The sequence below is a fragment of the Phacochoerus africanus genome, chromosome 1, assembly GCF_016906955.1.
Source record: "Phacochoerus africanus isolate WHEZ1 chromosome 1, ROS_Pafr_v1, whole genome shotgun sequence".
Taxonomy (NCBI): domain Eukaryota; kingdom Metazoa; phylum Chordata; class Mammalia; order Artiodactyla; family Suidae; genus Phacochoerus; species Phacochoerus africanus.
This window is the reverse complement of record NC_062544.1, coordinates 288,787,447-288,800,166: the sequence shown is the minus strand read 5'-3', so window position 1 is coordinate 288,800,166 and position 12,720 is coordinate 288,787,447. Positions and strand designations below refer to the sequence as shown.

Below are 12,720 nucleotides of genomic sequence, written 5' to 3'. Positions count from 1 at the left end.
GGATTCCTGGACGCTAGCTCGGCCCCCTGCAATCAATCCTGGATCTCCTCTTCCTGCACAGCCTTCCTCGGGTCAGGTCCCCAGGTGACCTCAGAGGACACAGCGGTCTTTGTGGAAAACATTTCCCCCCAAACCTGCTGTGTTAACGCCGGGGAAGGAACGACAGAATTGCAGCCGTACCCCCACGAGGCCCTAACAAACACCTCGCATGAGACTGTTTGCCAGAAGATTGAACCCGAGTCTGGGCCTGCCTCGCAACCCAGCCGCTGCCGTGCAGCAGCTCCAGGAGACAGCGGGGTGCCCTGACCAAGACTGCAGAGGCAGTGCCATCAGAGCCCAGGCCAGGGACGCACTGGACAAACGACCTGTTTTTGTCAATAAACCAATTTCAAGAAAAATATGACAGAGGAGGAGTCCATAGATCAAAAAGACCTAGAACCTGGCCCCACCCAGTGCAATTTTTACCTTATTTCGACCCTAAGTTTAAAAACATACTAAACATTAATCAGGGAAATCTGAATGGTAACTAAATATTCAACTACGTATACAATTACATCGAAAAGAACAAAAATACCTAGGAATAAATTTAACCAAGGAGATGAAAAATGCGTGTACACTTAAAACTATAAGACATTGATGAGAGCAATCAAAAAAGACACAAATGAATGGAAAGATACTCTGAGTTCGTGGGCTGGAAGAATTAACATTGTTAAAATGTCCACACCACCCAAAGCCATCTCCAGATCTAATGCAAGTCCTATCAAGACACCCTTGACATTTTTCACAGAAATAGAACTAACAGTCCTAATCTTTGCAGGGAACCCCAAAGACCTTGACCTGTCAGAGCAATGTTGAGAAAGAAGCGCAAAGCCGGAGGCACCATGCTCCCTGATTTCCAGCATCATAAAGCTACAGATATCAAAACAGTGTGGTATCGGCACAAAAACAGACATAGGTCAAGGGAACAGAACAGAGAGCCCGGGAACACACCCACACGTACACGGTCCGTAAACTACAGCAAAGGAGCCAAGCACAGACGATGGGCAACGAGAGGTCTCGATAGACGGTGCTGGGAAACCGGAAAGCCCCAGATTGAAGAATGTCACGGACGCCACCTGACACCGCACCCGAAACCCGCTCAAAGTAGACCAAAGACCTGAATGTGAGACCGAGACCATGAAATTCCTGGAATAAAACAAAGGCTACACTAAACACCCTGACATCCGTCTTCATGATGATTTTTTGGATTTGACCCCAAAAGCAAAAATAAGCAAGTGAGATTACATCACACTCAGAGCTTCCGCACAGCAATGAAAACCATCAGCAAACAAAAGGGAGCCTACTGAATGGGAGAAAATAGCTGCAATTAATGTGTCCGACAAGGGGCTGAGATCCAAAATGTATAAAGAACTCCTAAACGCAACAGCAAAAAACCCCAGACAACACAACTGAAAAGTGGACAGAGGACCGGAACAGACACTTTTCCAAAGGAGACAAAGAGCCAGCGGGCACGTGAAAAGAGGCTCCGCATCACTCATCATCAGTACCACGCAAATCACAACCACAGAGCGCTCTCGTCGCACACCTGTCGGAATGGCCATCGTCAAACGGTAGGTGCTGGCGAGGATGTGGAGGGCGGGGACTCTTGCGCACTCTCGGCGGCAGAGTGAGTTGGTACAGCCGCGGTGGAAAACCGCACAGAGCTTCCTCCAAAAGGTTAAAGATAAAACCACCATGTGCTCTCGCAATTCCACTTCTAGGTATTTACTGGAAGAAAACAAAACACTAACCTGAAAAACTATGTGCACCTGTGTTATTTACAGGAACCAAGATCCCGAAGTGCCCGTTGATGGATGACTGGATGAAGAAACTGGCGCATGTCCGTGCGCGTGCGCGCACACACACACACACACACACCGGATCATCAGCCATAAAGGAGAGGAAATCTTGCCGCCTGCAGCAACGCGGACGGCCCCTGGGCACCGCGCTAAGTGAGGCAAGTCAGACGGAGAAGACAAGCACCATGCGATGTCTTACACGCGGAATCTACAAACCAGCCAAAACCCACGCAGAGAACAGACTGGTGGTCGCCAGGGCGATGGGCGGGGGTGGGAGGAATGGATGAAGGTGGTCAAAAGGTAGAGACCCTCAGTTACCAGAAGAGTAAGACGTCCTGGGGAAGGAGCAGCTGAATTCTAGCGTGAGGAGGCCGAGGCGCACGCGGGCAGTGAGACAGCGGAGGTGAGACGGCTGCGGGTCGGCCTCACAGCGGGAGCTGGGGGACGGGAGCAACGCCTCCAGCCTCGCTGCACATTTTGGAATTTTCTTTTCCTTTTTCTTTTTTCTTTTTTTTTTTTTTTTTGCCTTTTAGGGCCACACCTGCGGCGTTTGGAGGTGCCCAGGCTAGGGGTTGATTCGGAGCTTAGCTGCTGGCCTACACCACAGCTCACAGCAACGCGGGATCTGAGCCATGTCTTCGACCGACACCACAGTTCATGGCAACGCCAGATCCTTAACCCCCTGAGCGAGGCCAGGGATGGAACCTGTGTCCTCACAGATGCTAGTCAGGTTTGTTTCCTCTGAGCCACAATGGGAACTCCACATTTGGAATTTTCAAAGCACAATGGTGGAAACACTGGTACAGAGGCGTCCAGGTCCCACTGCTCGCCCTGGGCACCGGCCCACGGGATCTGAGTGGGATTTTCACTCCACGTCACTCCCGCCGGGGGCTGCAGCCCAGGCACCCTGGTGCATCGTCACCCCCACCACGCTGATCGGCGCCTGCCCACCTGCAGCACGCGGCTCATCCACTGGAAGCTGTCCTCCTCCGAGGCATCGGGCCGCTGCTCGGCCACCAACACGATCCGGTCATCACGCAGCACCGTCACCGAGAAGACTGCGATCCTGGGGACGCAAGGGACAAGATGACCGCCCGGAAAGGGAGGCGGGGGAGAGCTGCAGAGGGGCTGGAGCGAGGCGTCGACCCCGTGCCGCCTGTGGAGAATTTAAAAGGCACAGCCAGGAGCCTCCGCAACAGGGACCAAGACTCCCATTCCCAACACAGAGGACTTCCGCGCGGAGCCAGCAACCAGGCACGCGCCGCACGCGAGCATCTTCCCCCTCCGCCACATTAACCCACGAGGGGCCTCTCTGTGCAAAAAGCTTGACTCCGCTCACACCAGTGACTGGTCATGGGCTTTCTCTCTTACATGAAGAATTTCAACGTGGTCTCATTTTCTCTGTGTTGCTTTTCTTTCTCCTTCTAAGACAAGATGCTGTCTCTCCATCAAGCCTGTCCCGCAGGCCCATCTGCTGCCCTAGTTTCGGGCCGTTATGGACACACCTTCTCTCATTCGTTCCTTTTGCTGATGTGCGCACAGCACGTACATGCAAGCACACACACTCTCTTTTATGCAACAAATTTTACGCAGTATTCAATCATTTCCTCACTTTCACACACCTTGTTTCTCGGAGTAGCTCATCTGAAAGTGTTTTCACAAAGACGGTCTTTGTGACAAAACTTCTGAACTTGAATATGCTCAAGAATATTTTTTTTTACTGCAACTGCACAATGAAGTGACAATTTGGGAGAATAAAAAGTCTAGGGTAAGAGTTTCTCTGAAAAATTGACAAGCGTTCCTATGCCAGCCCCCTCTCGAACCAGCTGTTCTGCTGGGGAGGCTGAGGCCTTCTGGCCAGAGACCCCGCCCTGGGGACCCTCCTCAAGTGACAGAAGTCCAGCCTTGGCTTCCAGACCCCCCGCAGTCTGCATTCGGGGTGCCAGCCCTTCTCTCTCCGCTTCTCCCGACCCACCCACGACACGCTCTGTTAACGGTATTTTGCTGTTGCCAGTGCTCTCGCGAGGTTCGCTTCCAGCAGGGCTCGGCCCTGTGGGAGTGGGCAGGGGGTCTGCCCGCGCACCTCATGGGGGCAGGGCCTTCCCCCCCAGGTACACGGGGGCGGACGGCCCCTCCCCCGTGCAGGCTGCACGCCCCACCAGGCCTGCCCCTTGGTTTCTCCTGGGGGCTACCCAGGCCCCATAGTCATCCTGACTGGAGGAAGGGTCGGCAGCCCACGCTGACGCCCCGACCCCAGAATTTCCTGATGACTCTTTATGGTCTACTCAGAGAAAGGGTCTCAGGCTCACAGGTATCCTAGATTGAGCAACAATCCCCTAGAGAAGAGTAAAACTAAGGAATGCAGTGGGCTGAAGGGACCCGCTAGAAGGGGCCTCATTCTCCCAGACCAGTGCCTGGGGCCTCGGCTGGGGCCCTTCTCTTTGCTCAGTGGAAATGGGAAGCAAGGGCTTGCCGGACATTCAGAAAAGGCAATGATTCCAGCCCAGAGGCAAGGTCTCTTAGCAGAACAAGGACTGGTGATGTCAGAGAAAGGGGCACTTGCCGCGTGCTGCCCGGCCTGCATCCTGAGGGCACGGGGCGCTGCCCAGGCACCCCACGCCCTCGGGCACACTGTTCCTGTGGCGGTGCTGGGGCCCGGTCCCCGCGCCCGGTCCAGGCTGGGCCCCGCCCTCCAAAGGGCCACACGTGCTCTGCGGATGGGAGGATGCTGCCGAGGTCGTCCTCTTCCTTGTACCGCTCCTCTGCCAAGAGGAACTTCGAGGTGCTGTGCACGCCCGTCCCCGGGCGCTCCCTCCGCAGCAGGAGACTCGAAAGTCAGGCGGAGGAGGGATCTAGGGGCACAGCCAGGGAACCCGCAGGGCATCACCTGCCTCTGTAGACAAACTTCATGGGCTCCACGGCCAGCGCGGTGGCCACAATGTCGTCTGCATTGTGTCTGCGGGCTCCCACCACCATCAGCCCGTCCAGTTTGCCCACGACGAACACCAGGTCGTCCTGCAGACACGGATGCGGGTCAGGGCCCAGGTCACAGGGTCAGGCCCTGGGGTCAGGCCCTGCCACAGGAAGCGGACGGTCCATGGAGACCAGGTCACTCACAGGCAGGTCAGGGGCCCGAGGCCACGGTGACCAGGGAGAACAAGGGGGGGCAAGGGGTCCTGAGCCTGGGCTGGAGCAGGGGCGAGGGGACATCCAGGGAAGGGGTCAGCACAGAAAGGCCAGATGTGGGTGACACCTGCACGGGACCGGACGCTCGGGGGCCACAGACACAGCTCCCGGCCTCGGCACCACGGGCGCTCGGGGAGGAGGACACTGTGGGGGCGCTGCCCTGTGCCCGGCCGGCAGCCCCTCCCCTGAGCTGCGGGCCCATCTGCAGGCCTGGTCCTGGCAGCGGGACGTACTCACCGGCCCGATGAAGCCCAGCAGCCCCGTCCTGGTGAAAGGCCTGTCGGAGACGGGCGCCCCCGCCACAGTGACCGGGACCGTCTGCAGGTGGGAGGACGATGGTCAGGTCGGGTCCCGGGGTCCCGTCGGGCCGGCAGCCGGGCGGCGGCGGGGTGCGCCTGCTCGGATGGGCTGTCCCTGCCTCCCTGGAGGGAAGAGGCTCCCCAGGCCAGAGTCCCTGCCTGCTGAGACCCCCCGAGGGGCTCCCCACCCCCGTGGGCTCTGCGGCCTGAGCTCCCCTCCCAGCCCTGCGCCTGGCTGGGCACAGTGGGCACTCGCCGGGCCCCCTGGACAGCCCTCTCCCACACACCCTGCCACTGGCCCATCGGTGCTGTGGAACGTGGCCCCGACAGAGAGGTCGGGGCGCGGCACGAACCTCAAAGACGCTCTTGGTGATGCCGAGCAGGCCGTAGTACGCCGCGGCGGCTGTGCTAGAGTCGACGCAGATCTCTCCCACCTCGTCCGTTTTACAGAGATAAGGGGTCCCTTCCACCTTCACAACACACACGCTAGCTGAAAAGAGACGACACCTCGCCAGCTGCCAGAGACGAGGCTGTGTCGCCGTCTGCAGGGCGGACGTGTCTTCTTCTAGGAGGGCGCGTCCCTCCAGTGACGCAGACTCGGGCCTCCTCCTCTGGAGCCCACGGGCGGTGCGGCCACCTCACACCTTTGCCTGGGACGCTGCCCTCCACTCGGGGGCATGACAGACCCCACCCAGCACGGGTCCTTCCCGTGGCCCCTCCCGAGGCCCCCAGACCCTCTTCTGGCCTTGCCACGCAGCATCCTTACCGACACGGCTGCCTGCGCCCCGCCCCTCGCTCTGGGGACCTTGCCTGTCTGGTCACTGCAGCCCTAACTGCCCACGTGCCACAGAGCAGGTGTCCAGAAAGGCCTCCGCTAGAGCAACACACCCACAATGTGCCATGTCCCGAAATGGAACTCAGCCATCCAGGCACGAACTGAACAACCCTGCAGGCCTGCGCACTGTCCTTCTTTTGCTTCTTCTGGAGGATTTCCTACTTGACTCTTTCCCCAAAAGACAGAGCAACAAGGATGAGGGAGGGGCAATCGGTCAGTTATTTCTATTGGCTCACATCTCCCGGGGAGCAGGTACACATGCACACACACACACACACACACACACACCAGGGGGGCAGGTACACACACACACACACCAGGGGAGCAGGTACACACACACACACCCAGGGGAGTAGGTACACACACACACACCAGGGGAGCAGGTACACACACACACACCCAGGGGAGCAGGTACACACACACACACACACACACACACACACACACACCAGGGGAGCAGGTACACCCCCCCGGGGAGCAGGTACACACCCACGCACACGCGCGTACACACACACCCACACACACCCGGGGGAGCAGGTACATCCCCCCCGGGGAGCAGGTACACACCCACGCACGCGCGCGTGCACACACACACACACACACACCCAGGGGAGCAGGTACACCCCCCTCCCCCGGGAGCATGGACACAGTAACCCTGGAGTTTCCATTAAAAGCAAAATGAGCACCGCTGTGAAAGTCCTTACACTCTCGATCAAAACAATCACCTATTACAATATTTTCATCGTCTTTTTTTTTTTTGGTCTTTTTAGGGCCTCACCTGTGGCATATGGGAGCTCCCGGGCTAGGGGTCAAATTGGAGCTACTGCTGCCGGCCTGCACCACAGCCACAGCCATGCGGGATCCTTAATCCCCTGAGGGAGGCCAGGGATGGAACCTGTGTCCTCCTGGGTACTAATCAGGTTCGTTAACTGCTGAGCCACGAAGGGAACTCCCTTCACCAAGTCTTTTGGCGAACTATTGGGCTTGCCTCGTGGTAACTAAGAATCAGTGAGATCCTACTCGGTGTTCCTGCACTCCACAGGGTGAGGACGCCTTGGTTTTGGCAGACTCGGGTGACGGAGAAAGAGATCACTCTGAAAACTCGAAACTAGAAATAACTGCGAAGGCCCAGCCTTGTTCCAAGCTGGCCTCCAGCTGGCCTTGGCCCTCCCCTGGTTCCCGCTTTGCCAGCGAGGGTGGCTCATCTCTGGGCACGCACGTGTGCCTGTGGGAAGCAGAGCTGCAGACACAGGGCCTGGGCCCTGGGAGCCCACAGACCCGGCAGCTCTGGGACTTGGTGACTAAGGCAGACGTGGGGACGGTCTCCAGAGGTCACCAGGCAGGTTAGACAGCTGACGGGGACCCAGAAGGGCTGGCGTGAGAAGGAGGGAAGCAGAGCAGTGGCGGCATCACCACGGCCAGGGCAGAGCACGGCCAGGGCGCTCCCCCACTCGCTGCCTCAGGGCCTCCCGGGCCAGGCTTTGCTCATAACCCCAGGAGACACTGCACAGGCGTCGCATGTGTGCACACGCCTGCGGGAGAGCTGCTGCGAAGCGGCGCTGCCACCCGCTCACAGCTCCTTCGCCTCCCAGCCCGGGGCCTCTCTGGAGCCCAGGGACCCTAGGAACCTCAGGCCATGCTGCCCACCTGGTGGTCACTCAAGTCTCGCCGAGCTAAGCCGAGCACCGGTCCCTCGCAACCATCGAGGGGCACGGAGGGTTGCCCGCCTCGAAGCAGGAGAGGCATGAAGGCTGCCTGGCGCGCAGCGGGCTTCCAGAATGTGGGCTCTGCCACCCCCTCCCCAGCAGCACAGAGCCAGACAGGGTCACAAGCCAAGTACACACCCCAGATTTTAGAGCAACTTGAAACTTGATACAAAGGAAGGCAAAAAACTGAAAAAATGTTACCGATTCAAATTCTAATGTACACAGGGAATCGCTATAAGACGCCTGCTACTCGTGTGCTCCCAGAGCCTTCGCTGTCACTCGGTCACAGGACAAGACTCTCCCAGCCGGGACCTTACCTCCCGGCATCACCTGGCCGACGTCCTGAACCGTGAGGACCGAGAGCTTCTCTTCCGCGTCCACTCTGATCACCCCGTGGCTGAGGCCGCCCATCGACAGCACAGCTCTTCTTGGAGGGGGGCCTCCCAGGTCAGGCGGCCTGGGAACAAAACTGGATAAGCCGACAGAGACAGAGCCCACAGGGGAGGGGGGGACCAGAGCCCCTCGCCAGCAGGACGAGGCAGCGAAGTGCCGCTCTGCGCCAGGCTGCGGGGGCGCTGGCCACGGGACCGAGGCGGGGCAGCGGCGTCCCCACAGGTCTGCACCCCACCCCACCCCACCCACGCCTCTGTGGGGAGGCCTGGGGGCCCGTGACAACCACTTCCACCAGGCTGTCCTGGGACGCCTGCTGAGCCCCAGGCAGCAAGGGAGCAGAGCGACAGGGTGCTGGGCACCCAGCCAGGCACCCTGAGACCAGAGCGAGAGGCCCGGGCTGCACGCAGGAAGAACGGCTGGCAGCAGCCAGCCCTGTGCCAGCCCTGTGCCAGCCCAGAGACCACGGGAAAGCAGTGGGAGGGGCAACCAAGGGACTGCTGCTCTTTGCAGCCACGAGTGGGGAGCATTGTGTCTCGCAGCAGCAGCAGCATCGAGATGCTGAGAGACAAATGCGTGTCTTCTCCAGGGAGCAAAGCTCCTCTGCTGAGCACAAGCAACCGCCATGGGACAAGGGAATGAAGAGCACCTCGTGGTTTGTGAAGGATAAAAACGCCACTTGTTGGTTGATTGGTTCTTCTTGTTTTGGCCATGGCGTGTGGAAGGTCCTGGGCCAGGCATGGAACCCGATCCGCAGCAGTGACCCAGGCCACGGCCGGGAGGAGGTCGGACCCGTAACCCACTGTGCCACAAGAGAACTCCAAGACGCCGTTTTTAATGCTAAGTACTATTAAAACTATAGGGTTACTTTTTACTACTTATAAATACATGAACATAGCACTGGACTGCGACTGAGACTCCCCTTCCAGCAACAGCTGAGGGTGGACCATTAACGCGAAACCACCCTCAGCTACAAGCACACTGCCCTCTTTCCCAGGATGTGCCTGGGGGGCTGTGGACAGTGGCCCGGGTGAGCAGAGGGTTGATCTGGGCAGGAAAGTGAGCCGAGGGCACACCTGCGGGGCCCGGGGCACAGCGTGGGGTGAGGAAAGAGCACGAGGTGGTCTGTGAAGCCTCCCAACCTCGCCATCCACCTTCAAGCAGATGAGCAGAGGAGGCGGCTGGGGCGCCTCTGGGAAGGTCAGTGTCCCGCAGGTACGGACCCCGTCCACGGTGGATGGGCACAGCGTGCCCACCTGTCCCTCGGAGCAGGGCCAGCCCGGGTGGCAACGTTTACTCTAGGACACGAGGCCTTCCTGATTTGAGCAGCACTCAGAAAAACCAGCCCCCAAGCTGCAAGAACCCGGAGCCATTACTGCCCTCCTCCTGAAAAGCCAGCCCGTGTGGGACGTGCTGTCCAAGCGGCGAGCGAGCGGGGCGCCCAGGGCAGCCCTGGGCACCTGCCTGCTCGTGATCTCTGCCGCTCAGGAGCCAGGCGACCTGCTGCCACCGGCAATTCAGCGGCGCCAGGAAGAACTCCAGTCTACACGGCAGCGCGGGGTCAGCTACCTGCGGATAGCCACGGTGAGCGCCTCCGGGCACGTGGCGCAAGGACAGACGACCTCCGGCCTGAGCCCTCGGGACCGGAAGACATCGAGGAACGCGTCGCAGGAGGAGATGGACCCTGCAGGAGACGGTGGACACGGGAGGGAAGGGGACGGACGCACAGCTCCGGAGGACGCCAGGTGCCAAGCTGGAGGCTGCACCCGCCCCTCACAGTGAGCCCAGCCAGGTCTCCTTGGGGAGGGGGGCAGCGCTTTCCACAGAAAGCAGGATGCATTTTCATGTCACCAGCAAAGCAGCAGCCAATTTACGGTCCCCCGCCCGCCAGTGCTGTAACTGAGACCTAGCTCCCTACCAGCCCTGCCCGCCTGACACGAGCCCCGCCGCATCTCTGCACAGGTCTGCCGTGTGTGTGTGGGGGGGGGGGGGGGGGGGTGGGCCCTGGCGCACGTGAGCACCTTCTTGCAGACGCGCCTCAGAGCTGTGCCTCTCCCGCAGGGGCAGCCTAGCTCTTGTCCTGCCTCTCTGCCAGCGTCACCCGGCCCATCTGAGGCACCAGGGTATGAAAACTCAGCTCCTAGGAGGCTGGGCGCTGCTGCCTACATCCGCCAGAACCCTGGGGCTGCACCTCAACCCGTAGCCCTCTGCCGCAGCGAGGCCCCAGGAAAGAAGGGGGCCAGGTCACGGGTCCCTGCACCCAGCCTCTGCTGGGCCCTGGGGGAACCACGGGGCAAACAAGACAAACAGGTGGTTCAGTGCCACAGGGAAGTGATGGGCATATGGAGTGGCAGGAATCTGAGGTCGGTGGGGGCAGGGGTGGGTAGCCTGGAGAGGGGCTCCCTGGTGGCTTGGAGGCTGTGCTGAGGGCGCAGGTGCAGACGCAGAAAAGCCAGCAGCTCTGGGGTGCTCTGAAGCAGGATGCAGGGGCTCCGAGGGGCCGAGTGTGGGTGGAGGAAGGAGAGGCTGTGGGCGCTGGAAGGCTCTGGGCACCAGAGGGCTGGGGGTGTCAGGGCCACACTGGACAGGGTCTGGATGAAGGCCAGCCTCTGGTCCAGGGCAGATGCATGGCGTGAACAGTGACTCACGGTGTTAAGCAGGGAGATAACGCCCGCCCCTGCTTGAGGGGCACAGAAAGCCCACCAAGGTCAACCGAGGGGGTCCCACGGACACCCTGAGCAGGCAGGCCCTGGACAACCAGCAGCTCCACTCAGACCCCAAGGGAGCCCGGGCGCCGAGGCCAGAGGACATGGGGTGGCAGGAACATGGAGTGGCCAAAAGGCCCAGTTGGGCTCAAGGCCGCAGGGCGGGAGCCCGGACAGGCGCTAGTCTGTACCTGCATTCTGGTCAGTGCCTAAGAAAGACGGCTCATTCAGGCCTGTCCCTTGTGTGGACTGTGTCAGAGCTGCTTTAAATGCAGAGTCCTAACACGCCGAGACGCATCCGCGCGTCACCACGAGAGACCCCGCGTCCCAGGGCAGGAAGTGCATCCGGGTCAGCGTCCCAGCTCCGCCAGGCCCCTGGCAGCTGGGTCTGCAGAGGCAGGTGCTGCTCTCCCAGCCCGTGACTGTGGGCACTCACAGGGGTTGGCTCCGTCGGCCACGATCAGCATGCGCAGGGAGCTGAGGCTGACGTCCCGCTGCCCTCGCTGAGCCAGGAGAGACCAGTGCATGTCGCGGGACTTCACCAGCGCGGCCCGGGCTGCGGGGAAGCGGGTGGTGGCCGGGAGTCAGGGGCACGGCGCCCCAGCGTCTTCCCCGCCAGCCTGTTCCGCCCAAAGTCAACGTGGGGGCCTGACGGGGACGCCGTCAACTCAGCTGCCTTCCTGGGAACCCTCTCCTGATCCCTCCACAGCTGCTTCCTGTGTCTCTGCTGCCCCACCCTGAGCTGCTGCCCCCACAGTCGCACGGGGGAGCCTCGGGGATGCAGGGGTGCGGGGAGGAGCCCAGGATGTGAACAGACAGGCTGGGCCTCAATCCTGACCGCGCCCTCGCTAGCCGGCAGCACTCACCAAATGCCCCCAGCCCCGCTGCCCCCAGGCCTCACTTTTCCTCCATTAAACTGGATAAACAGAGACAGCTCCCAACACAGCCGCAGGAGGGGACCCCTGTCCACACTCGGGAATGGGCACTGTTGTCAGCAGGTGAACAGGCCCACGTGGCACCCAGGAGAAGCTAGTGCGAACAAAGGCCCGGGCCGGCCGCAGGCAGGGGTTGGTAAGGGTGCCTCGGGCCCCGTCACAGGGGAGCCAGAGCAGCGACTGGACCTGAGGGGTGGCCACGCTCAGGAAGCACCGAGGCGGACCACAGGGGGACCGTGGGTGGGCAGGGCCCCACGGGCAGCCCTGTCGCCCTGTGCCCCGAGCTGCTGTGCGTGAATACAGAGTTTTGTTACTGGTGGCCTGAAGAGCCGTAACTTCGAATGAAACCATCTGAATCTTCTACGCATGAGCACGGGGTATTTATGTGAGAGAATAAAAGCAGGCGCCTTCTGCCCTTGCGGAGAAGAGCTGTCCTCCCGAGGCCCCTCCAGCGCTGGCAGTCAGGCCCGGCCCGGTGTGTCGACCTCAGGCTGCCCTTCGGCCTCTGGCTCTGCTTTCCTAATCCCCCAGGATGACCTCAGACTGCCCGGCGAGGCGACTGAGCAGGGTGCCCCCCTCACCTTTGTAGGCGCACACTTTCTGAATCCAGGACAGCGGGTTCACCTTCATCAGCGCGTACGGGACGCTGACCACGTGCATCCTGTTCATGACGCTCTGCAAAGAGACCGGCAGTGGGGCGGCCCCGCTGGGAAGGGCAGAGCGTGGGGTGCTGCTCACAGGACACCCCTCCCACCAGCCCCACCAGCCCCACCAGCAAAGCGTAACCCCATCGCCTAAAAACAGGGGCTGGCGTCGCCCACGGACA

The 12,720-nt window shown here is 60.5% G+C and overlaps 1 protein-coding gene across 12 annotated transcripts in view; it reads right to left on the bottom strand.

The window, feature by feature from the left end:
- DIP2A (disco interacting protein 2 homolog A) overlaps positions 1 to 12,720 on the bottom strand; it is a 100,707-nt gene that overhangs the window by 22,587 nt on the left and 65,400 nt on the right. For 10 of the 12 annotated variants that reach the window (XR_007137485.1, XM_047798692.1, XM_047798656.1 and 7 more), the window contains 8 exons: positions 12,476 to 12,569; positions 11,396 to 11,515; positions 9,824 to 9,938; positions 8,182 to 8,321; positions 5,677 to 5,813; positions 5,262 to 5,342; positions 4,726 to 4,853; positions 2,790 to 2,904 (listed from right to left, as the gene is read on the bottom strand). Coding sequence is in view for 10 of the 12 variants with exons in the window: in XM_047798692.1 (XP_047654648.1) it covers positions 2,790 to 2,904; positions 4,726 to 4,853; positions 5,262 to 5,342; positions 5,677 to 5,813; positions 8,182 to 8,321; positions 9,824 to 9,938; positions 11,396 to 11,515; positions 12,476 to 12,569 (930 nt within the window). In the remaining 2 variants the exon portion in view is untranslated. Of the gene's footprint in view, positions 1 to 2,344; positions 2,905 to 4,725; positions 4,854 to 5,261; positions 5,343 to 5,676; positions 5,814 to 8,181; positions 8,322 to 9,823; positions 9,939 to 11,395; positions 11,516 to 12,475; positions 12,570 to 12,720 lie in introns of those variants that run through there. The other 2 variants (XR_007137489.1, XM_047798704.1) reach the window with 2 other exon arrangements.